Genomic DNA, 23,970 nt, shown 5'->3' on the forward strand with positions numbered 1-23,970 from the left:
GGAAAGAAAGTTAACAATATTCATGTAGATGATATGGGAAGAGTTTGCAATAGTTCTTACTCCAAGTAAGTATCTCTTATTAATGCAAAATATTTGTAACTTTTCTTTACTATTCACTGAGCAAAATGGTGACCTGCAAATCCAAACAAGGTTAGCACAAAAATAAAAAATGCTAAAGAGATGATTTTGCCAAGAAGCTTTTTTCCACAAGAAATGTTGGATGGGTTAGCCTTGGCAACAAATTCGTGATTTGCATTTCAGTTATTTTTGAGGCTTGAATTTGTACATAATTATTGTCAATCTTTATTTGTTTGTGGAGATATTAACTTTTTGTAGCTTAGAGCTCTTTTTGACCGATGTTATAGTTTCACCATGCTCAACTCGAACTGCCAATTCAAAAAAGGATGAAACATTGTTGATCTCCTCAATGATAACATGCTGTGATGGTTTCCCTCCATTATGTAAAATGGCATTTTTATTCCTTTAAATGACACATCTTTATGCAAACTCTTAAGCATGGTTTTGAGCCAATTTTAGAACTTTACAAAAGAGAAGAATGGTAACTTGATATTAAGAACCAAATTGAACGAGTCAAATGACAAGAAATAAATAGATGTTCTAGAATCCCAGGAGCATTGCATGCAAAAAAAAAAAAAAGATTAGAGATATTGAGATGATGTTTGGTCAAAATATCACTTAAGAGAATTGCATCATTAAGGATCTTTCAGACTAATAATAAATTCTCCAAGGGAAGAGATATTGATCACAAAAATTTCCAAACTTGATCATTTGGATTAGAAGACATCATTTGTCTGCTAAGCCCGAATCCTTCCTTAACGAAGTAAGAACCCAAAGAGGGAAAACTCCAACACAAATTTTCAGGAATATTGGAATATGAAAAGGGTTAGAGATAATGAGATCAATTATCTGCACTTCATATAAATCTTCAACCAAGACCTTCCAAGGTCAGAAAACCAAGACCCTTTTTTCATGACATCGGGTTTTAATTGTTGGGCGAATACGATAATAGGTCTGCAACACATATTGCAGGCCTACATTGCATGGGGTCCAGGGTTCGTTGATAGCTAAGTAAAACAAACCTTAAATTGAAAAATTCAAGGCCACGTGAGAACCAGTTCACACCCAAAGGGGGAAACTGAAAACACGCACAAACAAACACGCCTTAAACTTCCCATCAAGTACGTTTTTTTTTCTTGCCATCTTCCCATCAAGTACTTGACCTCAGATCAGTCCTCGGTTAATTCCCGCTCGGGTTGTGAGTTGTGCGCACTGATATTTCTTTTCTTTCTTTCCCCCTCGTAATCTAGGCTGACAGCCTGACTTACAAAACTTGATATTAAATAGTTTGAGACAATAACTTAGAAGTTAGTAATCTGGCTATGATTAAACTGAAGTTCGTCTAATTATAATTAAAATAATATAATTTATTTAAAATATACAAAACTATTCATATATAATTACCAAAAAAAATTATATTTAAACAAAACGTTAAATCACAAGTAAGTAAAATATTTATATATGAATTACATATAATTGAAAAAAATAGACTAATTAAAACACAATTTCTACATATTGTTATTTTTTTAAAAAAGAAAACTCAAAATAATGTCCTTAACTTTAATGTATATTTCAATTATACTACCCCAAAACTCTTTTTTTTTTAAAAAATTTAATGGGTCAAATTTAATGGTAATTTTATTGTATCAATGACCTAACTGCAATTTCCTATATGATTAAATTATATTTTTACTATAAAAATTAGTTGACTAATTTAAATAGATTAAAAAAATTTACATAGTTAATTATTGTAATAATTAGATGTTATCTTTCTTAAAATACTCTTATTAATTATGTGTAGTCTAAAACTACTATTTAATTGAACGTTTAACATGTACAACTATTAGAATAATTATTTTAGAAAAAATAAATAAATATAAAAAATTTAAATTTTATATTTAAAATAAAATTAAAAATCAAATTAGTTTTTATATTACGTATGAGAAGAAGTAATTTACTGGATGTTAGATGATTATTTTGAACTAATTAAAAGTATTTTGATGTGATTAGAAAATTTGGATTTTCCACCGGCCGCCACCAGCATCTTCCACAAGAATATTGCGGATGGGTCCCGGGTCCCCGTGGTTGAGACTTCAGATTAAGAAAGAAACCTCACGAAATCCTTTTGTGTGTTGGGTTTGACCATCGGAAATTCGGATTTAGGATCAACCGGGTTACCGGAGTCCTTTTAAATTTTTTTTTTTTTTTCAATTGTCGCAAAGGAGTAATCTGATAATCGCCAAAATAATATATTTCCATTGCACAAGAAATGGGTGTGCAATGACAGTAAAACCCTTCCGATACTTTCCCTGCACCAGAGTCTTGGTCCTCTTTGCTTTCCCTCCTCCTTTCACCGGTCAACGACGAACGAATGCGAAAGCGAAACCTGTTGGGGAGAAGATGACAAATTATGAAGCCAGATAATAGATACACATATATGTACAAATACGCAAGGACGGACATGGGGTTTACGTCACAGTCCACCATTGCTTGCTTCGCCGGTCTTTCTCTTTCCCTCCCTCTCTCTATATTCCATGTGTGCGTTCTCTCTCTTCTTCATCCTTGTGTCGCACTTCCCTTGGAGCCCCACTTCCTTATTTTTTTAAAATCCTCCCACGCTTAGCCGCCTTTCTTGTTGGCTCTCTCTTTCTCCCCCTCTCTTCCAGCTCATGATATTTTCCGCTTCAACCCATTTTCAACTATTTGGGCCCAGAAATAGCGTTCCTCAGATCTTTTTCATATCAGCTTTAATTCCTTGGTGTTGAGTGGGGATTTTGCTTGTTTTATCGTGTGAATTCGAGGTTTTGGTGAACTAGGTGTGGCTTGTTGTTGTGGAATTTGATAATTCTTGACGTGGTTTGGATTCCTAGCTGTGGTAGTTACTGGTTGCTTTGGGTTTTATTCTTTCCTGGTTCAATTGGGTGAATTGGGTGTTCAGGGGATAGCTTGAATTTTGGGGGGACTATGAAGAATTGAATTCACTGAGTGCGTTGAAGAACGTTGCTGTCTAGACAACGTCGCAGGCGTGAAATTCAATTATTAAGCTCTTTTATTATTCCATTATCAGAATTTCAATTGCGGGTTCCTCTATGCTCGTTGGGTTCCAGAGGGCTTTATTTGTTCTTGGCGGCCATTGCGAGAAATTAAAACCTCCTTTCGTGTGGCAATTCGCGGTTTTGTCTTCGATCGCCTGTTAAATTAGTTGGGCTTATTTCCCTTGTTCAGTTTGGTGAATTGGCCTAAAAATTGGTTTCAGCTGACTATCTTTCTGATATCAACTTACTTACCTTATTCTTTTTTAATGTCATGAATATGTGAAACCGAAAGTTACTGGGGTTTGAAGTTTTAGCTGATAAAAATTCTTCAAGGCTTAAGTTTGGACTTTTCAACTCTTATATTCTTCCTGATCAGGAGTCTCCTGCTCATTCTGGGTAATTCTACGTATCAACAACCATATTGCTTCCTGGTTGTCAGCTGACAGAGAAATGCTTTTACTATTTATTAGTACTCTAAAGTGCAAAAGGATAACAATATCTAGTTAAGTATGGCTATCCCCGCATTATTCTTGACGCTATTGCTGCAACTGCCTAGCATTTTCGCGGCTGGTTCTTTCTTACAGTCAACTGATTGTGGTCCTAATTGGGTAGCTTACTCATATTCTCCTGGCGAGGAACTTTACTACATGAACGATAATATAGTGGACAGAGTTACCTTCTGCAAGACCCTCCAACTGTATATTGCCAATGGTTGTGATTTGAAGGACTACTTTGAAAGTGGCAACTGTGCCTTGGATGTTGTTACAGGTATGGATCAATAAGGGATATGTTTGACAGTTTGAGTATGGTCTGCGTTAGATTTCACAATTGGAAACAACTGTTCTTTAACATTTAACTTGGCTTTTATTATTTGCAGTTAATTTGCCTTCAAAGGCAGGAAGAAAACTTCTGCAGAAGGATTTAAACAATAATTCCACATCTCAATCCCGCCAAAATGTTTCCAAGAATGTGTCAGTGCCTCATGTTGGTATAGTAGCAGGTGGAGCTTTCTTAGTATGTTGTGCAGCTATCTGTCCTTGTATCTATGGGAGAAGACGAAAAGCCACTACTCATGCTGATTTGACCAAGGACACGCATTCAGGTGAGTTGACATTTATGATTTTGGGGTGTACCAACGTGGACAATTTGATAGATATAGTTTGTTGTCGTTGTTGTTATAAGATTTCATTTTGCTTTATATATCTGTATATTTACTGTTTTAGATTGTTGCTCCTGTGATATTTGAATAACAAAATAATATACATTTTTGCTTTTGTAGTTGATTCGGCTTCCCCCTTTGAAGTAAATGCTATGTCTGAAAAGGTGCCTGCGAGTCCACTTCGTGCGCCACCTAGTCCTTTAAGATTCTCATTGTCCCCAAAACTAACTAGAATTGGGTCACTACATCTTAACTTGAGTCAAATTGTAAGAGCTACGCATAATTTCTCAGATAATTTTCAAATAGGAGAAGGTGGTTTTGGAACTGTCTACAGGGCTCAGCTTGAGGATGGATTGGTTGTGGCTGTGAAACGTGCCAAAAGGGTAAGGAATAGCGCAGTATTAAATTACGATCTTGTAATCCATAGGGCCTCTGCTCTGTGCAGTAAAGTTCTAGGGCTCTGTTTTGCGAGTGATATTGGATTTCAATAATACTGCATTATGGACTTTGTTGTCCAATTTTAACCTCTGAATGTTGAATTCGGTAAAACCATCTTTAAGTCAGGCGTGCATGCAACTATTATGGGATCGCAATGAAAATATAAGGGAAATCATTTATCTAATTATGGTTGATTTGATGTGGAATGATCTCCAGTCTGGTTGGGGATGATTTTTTATTTGTTGTGAGGAGTCAGTGTTACCATGTCACCCAATGCTTTTTATATAAAGTCAGGTGCGAGTGTGAATCATTGTGCCCTTGTATTGCATGGTTCAAATAGGGGGGAAGTTAATGTAGTTTCATGGCTAACAATTGCATTCAGGCATTTCTAAAGCAGAATAGCTGAGGCACTGCATTTCATTATTGAATTTAAAGCCATTTGTTTTACAGCATTATTGACTTCCTCATCCTTTTCCAATAATAACCTTTGGATTGGAGTGGTTCAAACCATCTTCACTTCAAAGTTCTAGGAAGTGTACTATATCTAATTTCTCACCATTTGATGCTTGAGTTTTTTATACTATCAATCATGGTCGTCAGGAAACTAACTTTGCATTTTAAACTTTGATGTTTGAAGTATCTCCTCTCTTTATGTTGACCATATTAAATTAATCGCACAGGAACTTTTTGAGGCTTTGAGAACTGAATTCAGCAGTGAGGTTGAAATCCTGGCCAAAATTGATCATCGAAACTTGGTGAAGCTACTAGGTTATATTGACAAAGGAAATGAACGCCTTCTTATTACTGAGTATGTGGCAAATGGTTCTCTTAGAGAACATTTGGATGGTAAGATCTTGCACCCTTTTTTTGTCCAATGATTATCTTTGGATATAGAAGCATTATAATATTCCCTTGATATTACTGGCAGGTCTACGTGGAAATATCCTAGATTTCAATCAGCGCCTTGAAATTGCTATTGATGTTGCTCATGGCCTGACCTATCTGCATACATATGCAGGTCAGAAAACCCTCCATTCTACTTTTTTTTTTTAATCTTCTCTGTGTACAAGCCGAAGGCAAGAATTTTATCAGATGACTGGAGTATAAATGGGTGCAGTGAAGTGTTAAATCATAAATAATCACTTTAAGTATCACCATATGCTGTTTGTATATTGGAGAAGTGCTATCTATTGTCAGGATATTGTTCAAATAATGACTTTTGGTATCTTTCAGTGAATTTCCTCCTTTTCCCTTTTAGGTTTGCCTTCCCTGCATGCTGAAGATGTCTTAAGATTCCTGATTAATAGATGTTTTATTTACTTCTTTTTTTGGGCATTGTCATGGATTTTTTTTTTTGGGTGAATTTTATGGATGTTTTATGTTACTGATGATTATGTCATTTTGACATATCCATTCCAAAGGTTACTTGAGTCTTGGATGTTTATAAATCCGTCAATTTATGACTGACATTTTTCTTATCTGTGAACAGAAAAGCAGATTATCCATCGGGATGTGAAATCATCCAACATTCTTCTGACTGAAAGCATGAGAGCCAAAGTTGCTGATTTTGGATTTGCGAAGCTTGGTCCCACAAACTCTGATCAGACACACGTTTCAACCAAAGTTAAAGGAACAGTTGGTTATTTGGACCCTGAGTACATGAAGACATACCAACTCACTCCCAAGAGTGATGTTTACTCATTTGGAATTTTGCTTATAGAAATTGTGACAGGCCGCCGTCCAGTGGAGTTGAAGAAACCAGTTGAAGAGCGGATTACATTACGATGGGTAAACTGATGTCTTGTTCTTATTTTACATGAATTTCTCATTCTGTTTCTCTCAGTTTTTCTTTTAACCTAAAGTGCTTGTTGTCTGTTTCAACTTTGAAATACATCAGAAAAATGAAATAGTATTCTTGGCAGATGGGAATCATTGACATGGTTAGGTAGACTTCTTCAATTCAAAACGATGCATCATTTGATGTGAAAATCAATCAATGGAAGAAATTCTTGACGAAAACATTATATGTGCATATTGGTAGAGACTTAAATAAACTACTACGAGAGTATCGTGGACACTGATTACTTGTGAAATCTCTGGTTTTCCTAGTTTGGCCTGTTTCAACACTATTTTTTTTTTTTTTTTAAAAAGCTAACTTAGGTTTGCTTTTGGGCACTCAAGTTATGTGGTAGTGATCAATTTGCAGGCGTTCAGGAGGTTTGATGAAGGAAATGTGCTCGCATTGCTGGATCCTGCAATGAAGGAAAGTGTAAATACAGAGGTTGTCATGAAGATGATCGAGTTGGCAATTCAATGTGCAGCACCAGTTCGAGCAGATCGACCTGGCATGAAATCAGTGGTCCAGCAATTATGGACCATAAGAGCAGAATACCTCAAGGGTTCAAGGAGAGCATAGCCTCTGAAGTTAATTGGAGATTGATACTGTGAAAAAGTTAGATGCTGTTTACTTCTTTTCTTTTCTTCTTTGCTTTTTTGTTTCAACCTGTGAACTGAACAACTTGTCCTCTTTGTGCTGTGAAGTGAAGTTTGTTTTTCATTTGGGTCTTCCTTTAAATGATTGTATCTGCGAGATTATGGCGTGGTTCCTTGTCTTGCATGCTAACTTTGGATGTGCGTGATTCCAAACGTTTGTTCCAGATTTTGCTTCAGTCAGTGTTATGGCTTTTATACTGCTGTTTGGGCATGGGGCTATGGTGCATGGTGGAACGCTACAATTCAGCTGTTACGTATGAAAACATCTGTAGGAGGCTCCCTTAGTTTAGGGCTAACAGAAGCTCAAATCTAAATTAGTTGTAAATTGAGGGACATAGCGATAGGTTCATATATTGTGGACACCGATCCATCATGCTCAAAGAATTATGAAAGTTTAATTTTACATAAGGAGGCTTGAAACCTGATAAGTAGATACGTTTCGTCGTACAAAGATATAAATGAAATGGAACCAGCATTAACGTTGCTAGTGGCTAACCAATGAATCTACGTACAGTTGATTGTTGAGGGTGAGTAAGTGACTACATTTCATCTTGGAGTTAATGTGATTTTTAAAAATTTACAATTATTATTCTTATATATATATATATATATATATATATATTTCAAGCACAAGTATCTTCTTGGAGGAAGCTATTCTCTTGTTGGAATCAACCGTATTAAAGGTATTGTTAGTACCTAAATATGGATTCAAACTTTAATTTATTATGTTGTGGAGGACTAAATTTTTTTGTTAGATTCAATTCTGTTGGTACTATTCCTATAATTTTGAACCTACTAAATTCAGACTAAAATGAGTCACAAAAAAAAAAAAGCGGTTTTACGCGGGATGAGGTTGCTGCTTGTGATGGTTTGTTAAGAGACCATAATGTACTTCTGTCTTTGCTTTCTCTCATTATCTGGGCGTATGTTATGCTTTAGAAGCTGAAGCGTGGGGAATTTTTCATGGCCTTCGAATTGCTTGGTCCAAAGGTTTTAAAAGTCAGTCTTCCTTAAAATCCTTTAATCGAAGCTTTGTTCTCGGAATATTTGCTTTAGACATGTTTCTAGGATTATAATACTGTTTTTTGCCATTTCTAGGATTATAATACTAATTCTCATGCTTAAGCTTTGGCAAAATAATACTCCTCCGGTCCTTATTATAAGACCCAATTTGACTTTTTATTTGGTCCTAATTATAAGACCCAATCCATTTTGTCTCTTATATTTATGTATTTTTTTCCAAGATAATCCTTCTAACAATGATAGTTTTAGCCAATATACTTAATTAGCAAGGATATTTTAGGAATGACAACACTTATTTATTATAAATAATCAACTTAACTTACTTCCTTAATCTCCTCAAATAAGTCAATTGGGTCTTATAATTAGGACCGGAGGAGTAATAATAATAATGCTTATGCTTTAGCACACTATATTGCCCGTTCTTAATTTGATCATGATTCTACTAATGTCAGCATAAGGAATCTTGTTCATATTGTTGTACTTGGAATCTATTCCCACATATTTGCTTAATTTGTTTAGGGCACCCTCTTTTCCATTAAAAGAAAAAGTGACTAATAGGCTACTTCCCTCGAAGAAAGCCAGTGGAAAGTGACAGAGTAGTTAGCAAAGGCCGTGTGAGGAATGGTGTGCCAGAACAAAATACAATTGCGTTGCTTTATTCCCAAGAACATTATTATAATCTTAAAAAACAATGAGAATTTATTAAATACTCCATGCACTATACTATTGACTATATTAATTGATGAGATAAAACCATATTATGGAGGATAAGTAACCCAAAACTTACACTTCTCCGGATCTTAAATATAATGCACATTTAAAAATTAGAAAAAATTTAGATCAAGTTGTTTATATTTGTTATATTAAATTCTTTGATCGCACATGATCATATGTCTTTTTTTTCCTTTTCTTTTCATGTAAATTTATAATTAAATACTACTACCTCTAGTTCTAATCATAAAACCTTGTTTGTAGGTTACGAATAAAGTCTTAGAATTAGGATCAGAGGTAGTATTAAATGCTATAATTTCTAATTTATAAGAGGGGTATTTTAAAAAAAAGTGTCATAAATTATTTACATATTAATTGCAAATAATCAAATTATTTTTTAAAAAAGTTTTATACTTTCAGTTACTGTTTCATATTTATATTAGTTACTTAATCCTACGTGATTAAATGGAAGTATTGCTATTTCTTAACATTATAGGGAAGCTGTTTCTTCTTCGTCATGTTCCTTTTCACAAAGCGTTCAAGGAACCTTCCATAAAATACATCGCCACACATGCACGACAAATTCTATATTTTTTGAGGTTGTTCGATACTATACCTTTCGTTTTCAGCCAACCCATTTTCTTCCCAACTTTCTCTGACTCACATTTCTTGCATCTTAATTATCACTTGATTGTGCTTCAGTATATTTCAAATTTATCCCCTGATTAAGGTATTTAAATGAGAATTTCTTTTCTTGCTCTTTTTTAAATAATACCTTCTATTCTCAATATAAGGTCTAATTTATAATGTAATACTAAATATAACAGTATCTAGTTTACAACGTTACAAATAGTATATTTCTTTTACAGCCTAGCACATGTAATTCCTCGCGTTCACTCTCGTCACGTGAACAGCATCACCCATTTTGAAGTTCAATCGCCAACCGCACATACTTATTCGGCTTTTTTTTTTAGCACATGCATTTCTTCCATCTTTTGTGTTGCTTCCAAACTGGATCCATTAATTGTTTTTTCCCAACCAATGGGATTGAGTCTAGCGAAAAGGATTAACCCCTCATAATATGACAAATCAAGATTCAAGTTCCAAATTATTTCCAATAAAATGATACTTACATTTAGTGTTCGACAGTACCTCGAATATAATCACTTTCAATAAAGTGATACTTACATTTAGTGCTCGACAATACCTCTAATAGAATTACTTCCAATAAAAAGATATCTAAACTTTAGTTAAAAAAAAACATGTGTTTTTTCCCAAATAAGCAAATTCATCCGTTTCTTTTTAAAAGACAATGTTTTTTAATTAATCAGGAGAGAATGAGTAAAGGAGAATAGAATGTTTAATAAAAGGTATTTATGAAAAGATAAAACAGTTTTAAAGACAACAATTAGTTTTTATTGGTTTATGTAAAAAGAAACAAATAGGCAAAAATGTGAGAGGGTTTTTTGGGCTAAAAATGAGAGAAAATATATCTAATATTATTCATAAGTTTGTATCAATTTATCATAATTCTCTAGATATCTAATATTATAAAGTAGGCGCATATATTTGTTGAATACTTTTAATATAATTAAATCTGAATATTACAGTTATATTTTGTGTGTCAAAATCTGAATATTATAGTTCAAAATTATTTGTACAAGAGAATATTGAGCCGGCCGCCCACACAAAGAAATTAAAGCATGAAAAGATGACTTCCGTAGGTGAGTTTGAGACAATAGATTTGCCCGCCTCAACAACTTTGATCGCAACGGCACCAACAACAACCTCCCAACGCAGCGCTTACCACACCAATCTCCTTCCTCTTCCTACACTCATCGCAACCACTCTGCGTTCTCTCTCGTTCCTTCAACGCCTCCTCTCTCTCTCATCAAATCCACCGTTGTTAGGCACGCTTTCCACCAACCTCTTTGCTTCTTTCTCACGTTTATTCTCTCCCGAAGCCACGCGCATGGCGTTCCTTGTCGGCCTCGTGCTCGGAATCGTCGTCGGCGTTGCTCTCATCGTCGGATTCGCCCGTTATGAGAATGCTAGATCCAAGCTCCGGTCTGAGCTTGCTGAAACGATTGCCGCTTTGGCCCGGATGACCGTTGAAGATTCCAGGAAGATCTTGCCTCCTCAGTACTATCCTTCTTGGGTTGTCTTTTCTCAGAGGCAAAAGTTGAGCTCTCTGTCCCCTGTTTTTCTTGCTGACTGTTCTGCATTTGACGGTCTTTTGATCAATGGGAGCTGAGACTGACATTTCCGATATTTGTTTATTTATTTTTAATGTCTTCAGTTGACTTGGCTGAACTCACATCTAACTAAGATCTGGCCCTATGTTAACGAGGTAACTTCTGTGGCATTCAACATTCAGTTCCTGAACAATGTTGGATTTAGTATCTATAACTCTATGGATGTGACTAGCTTTTCGTAAATCGGGTTCTAGGCTGCTTCTGAGCTCATAAAGGCATCCGTGGAACCAATTCTCGAACAATATAGACCGGTGATTTTGGCCTCATTGAAATTTTCGAAGTTCACTCTAGGTACAGTAGCCCCACAGTTTACAGGTGAGCTCAACTTTGAGTCAAATGACTTTATGAGTTCAGTTAATCAGGCCTTCGTTAAGTGCCATTTACTGATGTCGTCTCCCGCTTTTGTGTAATTAAAATAATTAATGGACTACATTATCGTGATGTTATACATGCTTATTTGTTGATTCACGGCTTTGCCACCTGGAAACGTGCTGTCATTTTTAGTTTTCTCTTTGTTCTTGTTAGGATTCTTTGCCGGATCCTCTTACCAATAGGTGTTTTAGATGTCATTGGAGAATCTAATGTTTGAAGCCATTGATTAGGAGTATCTATAATAGAAGATGGAGGGAGCGGCGTCACAATGGAGTTGGAAATGAATTGGGATGGGAATCCAAGTATTGTACTTGATATTAAGACACTAATTGGTGTTGCACTGCCAGTACAGGTACTCATGAACTTCCTGAATCACCTCTGCTTTCTCATTTCGGCTATCTGATTAGAAATGGATTGATAAGGATTATGCCATGAAAGTTCTCTCTGTCGTTACCTGTAAGAAGTCCAAGATAACGAGGCCAAAGCTTGTCTTTTCCATTCCATCAGACTATAGTAACTTGTAAATTCAATTACGTCCGAAGTCTTATCCATTGAGTTTCAGAGCTGATCGCAAACCTGAGACTTACTGGTTCTTTTATTGTTTACATTTCAGTAATTAGATTCCAATCTAACATATTTATTAATATAAGTGAAATTTATAATTTGAAGCTTCGCATCTGTGGAATCAAAGGTTAATCATGGAGTGTATATCTTTTTTGCACTATTTAAAAACAATTGTCTGGTATTCTGCATTTTGGCATTTTCTGAAAGGTTTGTATCGTTGTTTGTTTTTGCTGATTCTTCTACTAATTCACTGCCAGGGGCATGCTTATGGGTAATGGCTTTCTAAATGTTAGATACCAGTCATTTGTGCTTAAGTAACGTATTGAACTGATGTGGTGATTAAATCGATCTTATAATCTCCGTCCAGGTAAAAGATATAGGATTCACAGGTGTTTTCCGGCTGATTTTTAAGCCACTTGTTGATGAATTTCCTGGCTTTGGAGCTGTTAGCTACTCTTTGAGGCAAAAGGTGCGGTATCCATGCATGGTCTATAATGATTCATTCTTTATCATATAAAACTTGGGTTTATATTTTTTCCGGATCCAACCATAAAATTTTAATAAAATGAACTTATAATTTTGTTGTAAGAACTGGCATAATTTTTGTATTAAACTTCTTTTTTTTTTTTCAGTTGAATTTAGTACATTTTTCCATCTATTGATTGATTTTGAGTTTCCCCAATATTGCATATAAATCGAATTGTCATATACTTGATGGAAGAAGTCAGAATGAAAGTTTTGCTTAGTGCCTAGAGATTATAGACGGTGACTGACATTGATTTGTCGATAGAAAGATATGGATGATTTAAAACATGCGTATGCACCGAAGATGGAAAGCTGCCCTGCCAGCAGCTAGAGAAACACGGTTTAAAGCTTGATGAAACATCAATTTGTTAATCAGTCGGTAGGTGGAGAGTGGATCAAATATATAATTATCCTTTGACAGTTCGTCGTATGAATTTAAGTTTAAAGTACTAATGAATATTCTATGTAAGCCAAGGTAGTGTTGAATCATCAAGAAATTTTTCTAAATCATGGACTTAGAGGTTGAGTCTGCTAATATCCGTCCCAATTCCCGTTTCCAGTAACTTTTAGCATATGCACATACTAGTGTAATGCATTTGATCACATTCAGAAAATTCCAACTTGCAGAAAAAATTGGATTTCACGTTGAAAGTTGTTGGTGGAGATATATCAGCAATCCCCGGCTTAGCCGATGCAATTGAGGTTTGAACTCGCATTGTCCATTACCTATATCGGATACCAGTGTGCAGCTTTGCATAGTTGTATATGTACTTTGTTTCCTCATCTTCGCCAAATAAGAGGGAAGTTAAAAAGTACCGGGAGTAACTAACTGTCACCATCATGAAAAAACTTTTTGTAGCAAATGATTTATCAAGAAAATTATATAAGCTTAGCAGAAAAGCAAAAGAAGACCTAAATAGTAATTTGGTATTTATCGATGCATGAACAAATAATTAGTCTATCAAATTACTGCAGGGGTCAATTCGGGATGCTGTTGAAGATTCTATTACATGGCCTGTGAGAAAAGTTGTACCCATCCTGCCTGGAGATTACAGGTAGTCAAATACTTGGAGAAGGCAATCGTACTGTTAATCATTGCACATAATTAATCTTTCTATTGTTGCCAGCCTTTAACTAATTGAAACTGTTGGTCTTCGTGGGTAGAGAGAAATAATGTACTACCTCCGGTCCTAATTATAAGACCCAGTTGACTTATTTGAGGAGATTAAGGAAGTAAGTTAAGTTAGTTATTTGTAATAAATAAGTGTTGTCATTCCTAAAATATCCTTGCTAATTAAGTGTATTGGCTAGAATTATCATTATTAGAAGGACTATGTTGAAAAAAATGCATAAATATGAGAGACAAAATGGATTGGGGTCTTATAATTAGGACCAAACAAAAAGTCAAATGGGGTCTTATATTAAGGACCGGAGGTAGTACATTAGAATTTTCATAAAATTCTAATTATTACTGCATTGTATCTGGTCCCGACAATTACACGACCTGTCAATTAGGCAGCTATGTCAGTTAAGGTGATTGTACACAGGATTACCTTTTTTTTTTTTAAAAAAAAAAAGGCCCTAGTGGCAATGAACACTCGCCTAAGTGGGAGATTGCGGATTTTATTCACTCACCCCCCCCCCGGGGTATTTAAAAAAAAAAATTGGTCGCTTTGTCGTGAGATTCAGTAATTATGGTCCCTGCCAATTAAATCATAGATTCACAATATAAAACACTGTTTTTCTTGCTCAGTGATCTGGAGTTGAAGCCTGTGGGCATATTAGAAGTCAAGCTTGTGCAGGCTAAGGAGTTAACAAACAAAGACATTATTGGTAAATCAGACCCCTATGCTGTGCTGTATGTACGACCTTTGCGTGACAGAATGAAAACTAGCAAGACAATTGTAAGTCAATGTACTGCCCCCCCCCCCCCAATTTATTCTCAATTCAGAAAGAAATAACATTACTATTTTTTCCGTCCAGAACAATGATCTGAATCCAATTTGGAATGAACACTTCGAATTTATTGTCGAAGATGAATCTACTCAGCACCTGGTGGTTAAAGTTTATGATTCTGAGGGCTTAATGGCATCTGAATTGATTGGTTGTGCGCACATACGGCTCAGTGAACTTGAGCCTGGTAAAGTAAAAGATGTGTGGTTGAAGCTGGTCAAGGATTTGGAGGTCCAAAGAGATAACAAAAACAGGGGTTCGGTAAGTAATCGTGTCCCACTTGGTTAAACAATGATAATTAGGGGCCTCTTTTCTTAGGAGACAGTCCAGATTTTTCTGTAAATTTTGGATCCAGTTACTTCTTTTCTTTTCCCCGATAAATATAACCCGTCCCAAGAGCCCCGTATATTGAGGTGTATACATATGATAGTACAAGTATTAAAACAACAACAATCATATGAAAATGTATACATGTTTACCCACGTCAAAAGTGTCGGACTCTGGGTTTAAGCGATAATGTTTGACATAAGTTATACACAAAGATGACTTCCCTTAAAGTATAGTTGCCTTAAAGGTTTCAAGTTTTTGTGGTCAATATGAATTTGTAATCATGTCTTTTCTTTGTCCCTAGGTATATTTATCATTTTATCTCTATAGATATAGATATATTTGACAGAATGAAATATATTTTCTTTTCAAATAATTGTTTCTCTTTGTGCTTAGGTACATTTGGAGCTTTTATACTATCCTTTTGGCATGGAGACTGTGTTTACCAACCCTTTTGTTCGCAATGATCCATTGACATCCTTAGAAAAGATTCTTAAAAGTTTAGCAAATGGAATAGAATGTACTGGAAACGGAAATGAAGTTACACAGAAGAAAAGGGACGTTATAATCAGAGGAGTCCTTTCTGTTACGGTGATATCTGGTGAAGACTTGCCTGCGGCAGATTTTACGGGGAAATCTGATCCTTATGCTGTTCTCATCATGAAGAAATCAGAAACAAAATGCAGAACCAGGGTAAGCAGCAAAACTAGTACTCCTTTACTGTGATAGACCAAAAACCTAGACTAGCATCTATTATGTTATTGTATTGAAAATCCTTAAGATGAGCCTGTAAATAGGACATGTGATCAATCTTTGTCTTCTTTCTTTAATCTTTTTGCCTCCTTTTATCCTGGGGTGTGTTAGAGGAATCCAGGAGTTCATCCGCTTTTGTCCATGTTCGATCCTCTTTCCACTTCCTGTTGCCTAAGTAGTTATTCCCAAGATATTATGAATTTACTGACCTTGGAAGCTGTTAAAATTTTCAGGTTGTGAATAACACCTTAAATCCAGTTTGGAATCAGACTTTTGACTTTGTTGTTGAGGATGGATTACATGATATGCTAATGGTTGAAATTTGGGACCATGATACATTTGGAAAGGTAAAAAAAAAAAAGATCATGCATCATATAGTTTGTTACAAAATTTAGTTGATCAGGTACTGAAATTTAAGAGATTCTTGAGCAAACTTCATCATTTGCAAATGACAAGTAGACCGAGGAAATATAAAAAGACGTGTCTATGCCATTTATTAACGAGTCTTCATTTCCGGTCTGATGCAAAAGAAATTTTCACGGGAGACTTGTAGCAGTGAGCGATATTAGGTGCTAGATTAAAACTTTTGGCTGGGTACAAGCATCCTAAGTTGTAGATTGCGAAGTTCTGATACAGTCGGAAAGGAGAGAAGCACAATGGATATGTGAATAGAGTTCGCTTCTTTTCCCGCCCTACCCCCCTTTCTTTTCTTTTTTTTCCTCCCCGTTTTTCTCCAAATTCGTAAGAACTATAATACTAAAAGATCCAGAGTCTGGTTGATTTCTAACGGGACTAAGTTCTGAGATTTCACTGACAGATTTGCCCGTGAATGATGCAGGATTATCTGGGAAGATGCATATTGACCCTTACGAGGGTCATATTGGAAGGGGAATACGAAGAATGTTATGAGCTGGATGGGGCTAAATCTGGATCTTTGAGAATGTTTCTCAAGTGGTTGCCCCAGCCGATTTATAGGGCTGATTCCTGAGTGTTCCTTGCCAAACCTTCACAATATCCGCACCCCTCGATTTATACAAATTTTGCTCTCTGTTATTTGTGAGAAAATCGAGCTAGTGATGTACATAATTGTTTCATTCGATTAGAATTCGAAACCACCTCTTTTCTAGCCGCTCGTATTTCTCATTTGCTGGCTCACTGCTTTCTTTCCCGCCCGTCAAGCTCTCGGTAGAAGCGTTAATTATCTTTTTGCTAAGGTTTTATATGGACGTGCAGAAAGGGACAGCAAGATAAAGGAAAGGGCGGAGAAAAAGGTGAAGAAAAACAGTGTAATTCTTGAAAATGTGGTAAGCTGTTGCTCTTTTGGATTTCTGTTTGCAGTCTTAAATATTTCTTACAAAATAATATTCTAAACTTGTTGAGACGAAAGATAAATGATTAGATAATTTCATAGATTGCTAATATATAGAGCGGGAATTGTTTAGTATTGATATATATTTTGATCATTTGAAATTTTGAACATCCAATTATTTGTAGGTCGTGACTAGTTTTTTGGTATAAAAAAAAATTTGTAGGTCGTCAATCTTGTCATGCACATAAGGTAAAAAGATATTACACATAAATTCAGTAATAATTGTCGTGCATATTTGGAAATCTATTGGGCATGTTTTGTTTTGTTTTTTTTTGTTTTTTTTTTCGCCAGCCAGTTGGACATGTTTTGACTAAGGCAATATAAGCAGCCTGAATTAACTTTTTTAACAAGTTAGGGCATGTTTAGTTTTGCATTTGCTAAAACTGTAGTTTGAATATAGTTGTCTTGGCAAAAGGTTTTTAGCCTTGGATAAAACTGAGTTTATGAAAAATAAGATTGACTAAGAAGTATTCGGGTAAAATCAAAACTATGGTTTTAAAAATACTTTTATGGTATACAAAATAAATATATAAAAGATTTTGTTTTGATTTACAGAAAAATACTTATGAAAAGTGTTTTTAAGGTTATCCAAACACCCCCTAAAAACAGACACATGTCAGCTTCTTTACTAACAATAATTTCAGACTTAAAACATGATATGGGGGAAAAAGGGAAAGTATTGTGAGATTTCAAGGAAGAAGTATAATTAATAAAAAAATTCCTTTACGCATCATGAATCTTGTTATCATGAAATTTGTCATTCACTTATTATGAAACTCTTTGATAATTACATTCTTTACTAAAGACTCCATAGTAATTTCCCCAGGATAAAAAAAAAAAGCCGCAGGTCAATTTTCTTAAAAAAATTAATTATTTCAATTAGATTCTGCCACTTGTATTATTTTTTCCATATGCATTTAACCCCAAATGCCAATATAGGCAAAATAGAACACACGGCAGAATCTGGTTGGAGCAATGCCAATATAGATAATGATTCGATTCTAAGGAACCAGACTTGAACACTACTGCTAAACAAGGATTACAAAAGCGTTATATTTTGAAATGCGGGCAAAATCAGTTCCTCAAGAAAAACCATAATTTACAAACACAATATGATGGCGCAGGTTATGACTTACAAAAAAGAGAAGCCACTTAATAAGAAAATTATTACCATCATAAATTAGATCTTATTCTCCTCTCTTCCTCAACTCCAAATTTTCTACTCAGCAATTTCCCAAGGATAAAAGGAATGTTCCTTCTCTCCAAAATCCAGACATGAACACGGATAACTATTAGTTCTTAACGTGTGGAATACAAGGCATGCATTTAGGCTAAGACAACAAATCATTTTCGAAAACGAGCATTACGAACAACGGGAAACTGAAAGCCACGCATCTTGGAAAAGACAACATTTTGTTCATTCCACAACGTCACCTGAGAGAAAGATTTAGGCTCCTATAAATCGGAGGCAAGCCTTCCAAGAACACTGCTTACAAAATACTTCTTCAGTTTTCTTCTCCTCCTATTCTTTCCCCTGCGTTCCCAGAAATTCAACCATGCAGCAGTTATCCTTAGCATGACCGCACATAAATGCAGATTAAGAAGAAATAAAACAAAACCACAATCTGATTGTTCCAAACACAATTATTCCAACATATTGGGTGTTCTACAAAAATAAAATAAGATAAGATAAAATAAAAAAATGCATTGATTGGATGCGAGTGCAAATTCTACACAATGGGACCATTTCGTGAGATACAGAAAACATTCTAAGCTGTTGAGTTTATGAATATCTTGTCCACCAAATTAATCTATGAGCTAATTAACGAGGATCCGGTAGCAAAGGAATATGTCAAGTTTTAACTTAAGGGATAATTAATGCGTCCAGAAAGCAATGCCGGACTTTTAGCTTGCTACTCTGATCACCAAAGCACAAAAAAGGTGAAGTGAACTACCAATATTGATTATGCAGTATGAAAGAGTCAGTTGGCACTTTCTTGCCATCGTCATTACGATTCCAGTGGTACATAGCATGAGTCCTGTTCATTATCTCCAGAGTTGAGTGTCCAAAGCTGGCCTCCCGAAAGGCAGAATATTCTGGTTGTGGTTCTAAAAATCTGCACAACCAATGAAACATTTTAAGCATAGACATGCTATATCCAACAAGGATTTCACTTATGAAGAACTGTATAGAGACATACTACCTCCGACCCTTAATATAAGAACGAGTTGACTAATTTGAGTAGATTAAAAAAATTAGTTAAGTTAGTTATTTGTAATAAATAGATATTAACTTTCCTAAAATATCCTTGCTAATCAAGTATATTAGTTAGAACTACAATTATCACAAGGATTACCTTAAAAAAAAAAAAAGATAAATATGAGAGACAAAGTAGACTGGGATCTTATATTTAGGACCAAAATAAAAGTCTAAGGAGTTCTTATATTAAAGACTGATGGTAGTATATTATATGTTCATCAACTCCTAAGTAAAAATGCTACCAACTTCCAGAATAAAGTAGCTCAAATTACCTTGCAGCAAGACCTTCTTGATTTCCTCCATCTCCGACAGTTATGTACACAGGAGCTGCTTTGTCAGGTATAGGGTAGCGGTTGCCGCTTGTAATGTTGTAGTTGATATTGGAGAAGCGGTACTGAAAACAAGATAGATGCATTCAACACATGAGAAGAAATATATTGTGCAGAAAACAAGTAGCCACGACAGCAAACCAAGGCTATGTGGGAATTTTCCTTGTCAACCTCGCGTCATTGTGACTAAAGCACCAAACAGGATAGTTTCCCTAACTAATAATTCTAAAGCAACATGCAACTCTTTGCTACTTCAAGAACAGAGAAAAGAACAAGGTCAACAAACAAGGTTGAGAACCATACTGATCTTTCATAAGCATGGACATGGCCAGCAAAAACCACATCAACTTTGTAATGAATGAACCAGCTCTCAAATACTGCTCGCATGCTTTCACCCTCCATATAGTGAGCTTCATTACTGTTGTATAGTGGAACATGCATCAGAACAATGAGCCAAGGGGTCTTATCCCTATCAACCCTCTTCAATTCTTCATTGAGCCACACATACTGGGGTGTGTACTTTACTGCCGGCAAATATCAGTAATTTATCATATTAACCATCGAGAAAGCTGTTTCCACATTTCAAAGAATACACTACAAAATTTGGCAAAGGGAGAATGTCCAGTTGTTACCAAAGGGAGAATAGCTGGATAGCACAATGATATGAGCAGATGCACGCCTAATAGAATACCAGAGAGGGCTGCTGCTTTTGGAAGCCAGATAAGGAGTAGTATATCTGTGAAGATAGGATTTGAAAGGAACAACCTCCCCCTGACCACGAAGATTCAGTTAAAAGCAACATAGAGCCAATTTATATCTCACAAATGCAGCGTTGGGTAGATCAACTACCTTATCACAATGTTCAGGCTGATTTTTCAACACATTTTTAGGGAACAACTAAAACATGGACATAATGGAACACGATAGTTAGATAGAATTAACAGTTGTCCATGTCATACTTATTATAGATGAGCTTTGTGGAGAAACAAAAGTTTATTCCTAGCAAATTTTCCTGGGGGCAGTGATTTTAGGATAATGCCAGAGAAGGAATAAATCCAGTGAAGAAGTAATTCAGAACATCCCTCCCCAGCCCCCACCCTTGAAAAAGCCCCCTAATTCCTAATTAAGAAGAGGAAAATTGAAATCATTATTTATTTGCTTATTGGTCCAGAAAATAGTAAAACTCTCATTTCTAAGTGATTTTAGTGCAGATTACAGACAAGAATATTGAATGCACGTCCAGTCTTAAATTCATATTATAGTATTATACCATGTCGGGCATGTACTCAATTTCATGATTTCCAGCAGACCAAATCCATGGCTGATATGCTGCACTCCTTTCAACGAACCGACCCCATGTATCCCATCGTGTACCAACATCATTATATTTATACCTATCCGCATAAGAAAGGTCTCCAACAAATAGGACAGTCTTTGCTCCACTCTTCATGTAGTGGTCAAGGGTGGAAAAAGAGTTATAAGTTTGGCCCAAATCACCTGCAACATTCATGAAATAATCATTTATGAAAATCAAAGTTTCAAGTAAAGGGGGGAAAAAAACTAAAAATGGAATCCCAAAAATACTTTATGAATTAGCTGTTGAATGATTCTGCAATGATATATGGATGGCAGTGAAAAAATAACCAAATTTTTTGGTAAAAAAAGAAGAAGACATAACCAAAAATAATATTGAAAGTCAGGATATATTAAAACATTTCCCATTATAATAGTAGAACACGCGTCAAAAATGTATCACATACCTATGATCCCAAATTTGTAAGGAGCATCTCGGTCAACTTGGGGAGGTGTTTCAAACCAAAATTCTCGAGAAGAATCACCACTTCCTATTCTGTAGTAGTATTTAGTGTTATACTGAAAAGAGCAAGCCATGAGATTAGCGAAGCAAACATGCTCCTAAATCACACAGTGGGATAATAAAAATTAGTCTAGGAAAGATGAAAAAATGTGCTCATAACAACAATTACCTCAAGGCCTTCAATAAGACAATGATGAATGTAGCCAGACTTATATTGGTAGAAGGTATAGTTTGTCACCGTCCCTTCTGCACTAAACTGATATTTATTGTCTGATTTCCCATATTGTACTTTGCTGGGCCCTGGTTCATCCGGTGTGACCCATGAGATGATTACAGCTTTTCCATCATAATCACCTTGAGTGATGTGCACCTAAGAAGGGAATATTCAGCATATAAAAGTCACCACAAGTTAAAATTCATTAATATTATATCACTGTTAGAACAGAAGGAAACACTATCATCTAGTCATGGTCAATTAAGCCACTTTTTACAGTTCAACATTTCATATAGATATTCCTAAGAATTCTAGTGTTTCTCATGTACTCTGTGCACCAGTTGCATCAATACTTCCTGTTGTGCATATTTCTCTCTTCAAAAGGATCTTTTATTGTTAATGGGAACTTAAATCTTGCCATTCAGAAAACCTGAGAGGTTCTCTGATGAGCTAGTGAATATAGCATGTTACTAATATTTTTGCTTAGACAAAGTCCAGTGACTCAAAACCTCAACACATGACTGTTATTGATACAGAGACATGGAATCCTCATTTGAATCTCATTACACAACATGGCGCGTTAATAAGAGATGTGGCAGTTTTTGTTTTACAAGACTTACTTGTTGAGGTGCATTATGACCCTTTGGAACTGCAAATACTTCGTTATCAAGAGGGATATCAACAGATGGCCACTCTGATCGTATGAAACTGCTAGTGGTTCCGGCATTTCCATCTTTGATCGCGCTCAGAAAGAGCAAGGTTGCAAGAACAAAATTAAGCAACAAAGTTTGCATCCTGATTTCCCGATCCAGAGACATGATTGTCAATCAACCGCCCGAGAAGCCTAATTACCTGCATTCAAGAATATTAAAATTATGTCATTCTGCAATATACGGGATGAGAAGTGAAGTTGTCAGGCTTTAAGTTGAAGTTCTATTTTAGAAAATGAAACTGCCAAATTTCATCTCAATTGTTTACTCAATATTCTTTGAGGAGAAAAGATTCAAAACTAAATCTCACAGCATACGCGTTTTGCATGAAAGCAGGAATAAAAGATAATAATCAAACGCTAAAACCAGCTATTTGATAAACAAGCGAGTTGGCATCAAAACTGATCTAGTTGAAGGTTTAAAATAGTCAGAGAGACAGATCCTCTTCCAGCAGGACGTTGTGTATCAAGCGAATGCATATAATTGTCTTCTTTACAGAACTAGCTCTTTTAAACACTCTCTGCCAGAAGAAACTTCAAACCACTAAAAAAATTGTTAGCGCTCAATTATCCATAAGCAAGAGTTTCAACAGTTCGTGATCTGAATCTGAACGATGAACGCCATCGACATTCACACTAATGGAAACTTAGTTCCCTGAGTTTAAAACCTACATTTCTGTTCTAGATACAAGTACAAATAAAGATCAAACAATCATAAATTTATAGGAATGGAATCAGTAGTTAATCATATGAAGCATCAAGAACTATTTCAGTTTAATAATCATAATCTTCTTAAAATAAATATCTCAGAAATCCGAGAGAGAGGAAGAGAGGGAGAAGCTCGCCTTGAAGCATTAGCCGAGGAGAGAGGGGTGAGAGATGAGGAAGAGAGGGAGACGACGGAGAAGGTGTTGAGGAGGCTTGTGCTGGGAGCGAAGCGAAGCCTCCCGTTAGCGTAAATACTATGTGAGAGTGATATAGCGCCCGCAGGATACCGGAATGGCATGTACACGTGGCAGTATGGTGGTGGTATGGACAATTTCATCCACTGGCTTGGTCAGTCGCGTTGCTTGACGTCTCATCAAGCATGGGTGTTTATTGTTTTTGCCTACATTTTATTTTTAACAAATTTTTTTTTTTTTTTTGAGCAAAATATTTTTAACAAATTTCTTTTCCGATTTCATTTGTTAAAATAATCACATTTTCCTCACTTTTTGTTACATCACCTTTAAAAACTCCTAACCTTTTTCATCAGTACCTATGTAACAAATCGGTAGTATTTATTGTTGGCAAAAAATGGATAGTATTAATGGATAAATATAAATTTTATGATAAGTATAGACGTTATAACATACTTGTTCTTAATATAAAATCTCATTTAATTTTTATTTTGATTCTAAATATAAAATTTTAATTCATTTTGTTTTTTGTATTTATATTTTTTTTTCAACGTTGTCCTTCTAATAATGATAATTCTAACCATATATTTGATTAGCAAATATATTTTAAAAAGATAACATATATTTATGACAAATAATTAACATAACTTATTTTTTTAATCTATTCAAATTAGTCTACTAATCTTTA

At 35.4% G+C, this 23,970-nt stretch overlaps 3 protein-coding genes across 3 annotated transcripts; 2 read left to right on the forward strand and 1 right to left on the reverse strand.

Moving 5' to 3' along the window:
* The first annotated feature begins 2,642 nt into the window (after positions 1 to 2,642).
* LOC114713496 (calmodulin-binding receptor-like cytoplasmic kinase 3) lies at positions 2,643 to 7,257 on the forward strand. The gene is made up of 7 exons (XM_028898163.1): positions 2,643 to 3,881; positions 3,991 to 4,215; positions 4,393 to 4,655; positions 5,391 to 5,556; positions 5,639 to 5,728; positions 6,200 to 6,498; positions 6,917 to 7,257. The coding sequence occupies exons 1-7, from the start codon at positions 3,623 to 3,625 to the stop codon at positions 7,124 to 7,126; spliced, it is 1,512 nt and encodes a 503-aa protein (XP_028753996.1). The 5' UTR covers positions 2,643 to 3,622; the 3' UTR covers positions 7,127 to 7,257.
* A 3,646-nt stretch (positions 7,258 to 10,903) lies between these two features.
* LOC114713499 (synaptotagmin-5-like) lies at positions 10,904 to 17,015 on the forward strand. Its single transcript, XM_028898165.1, has 12 exons — positions 10,904 to 11,137; positions 11,237 to 11,287; positions 11,387 to 11,507; positions 11,795 to 11,916; positions 12,496 to 12,597; positions 13,281 to 13,355; positions 13,629 to 13,708; positions 14,407 to 14,557; positions 14,637 to 14,867; positions 15,330 to 15,626; positions 15,920 to 16,033; positions 16,525 to 17,015. Exons 1-12 carry the CDS (start codon positions 10,910 to 10,912, stop codon positions 16,672 to 16,674), a joined length of 1,722 nt encoding a protein of 573 aa, XP_028753998.1. The 5' UTR covers positions 10,904 to 10,909; the 3' UTR covers positions 16,675 to 17,015.
* A 1,079-nt stretch (positions 17,016 to 18,094) lies between these two features.
* Positions 18,095 to 23,320, reverse strand: LOC114713490 (bifunctional purple acid phosphatase 26). The gene is made up of 10 exons (XM_028898159.1): positions 23,229 to 23,320; positions 22,295 to 22,526; positions 21,630 to 21,830; positions 21,405 to 21,516; positions 20,915 to 21,141; positions 20,277 to 20,415; positions 19,948 to 20,168; positions 19,588 to 19,709; positions 19,011 to 19,172; positions 18,095 to 18,589 (listed from the first exon to the last, which is right to left on the reverse strand). Exons 2-10 carry the CDS (start codon positions 22,490 to 22,492, stop codon positions 18,511 to 18,513), a joined length of 1,461 nt encoding a protein of 486 aa, XP_028753992.1. The 5' UTR covers positions 22,493 to 22,526; positions 23,229 to 23,320; the 3' UTR covers positions 18,095 to 18,510.
* Positions 23,321 to 23,970: the final 650 nt, after the last annotated feature.

Source organism: Neltuma alba, unplaced genomic scaffold (genome assembly GCF_004799145.2).
Source record: "Neltuma alba isolate B1F8T4 unplaced genomic scaffold, ASM479914v2 tig00011428_pilon, whole genome shotgun sequence".
In the NCBI taxonomy this organism is placed as follows: Eukaryota; Viridiplantae; Streptophyta; class Magnoliopsida; order Fabales; family Fabaceae; genus Neltuma; species Neltuma alba.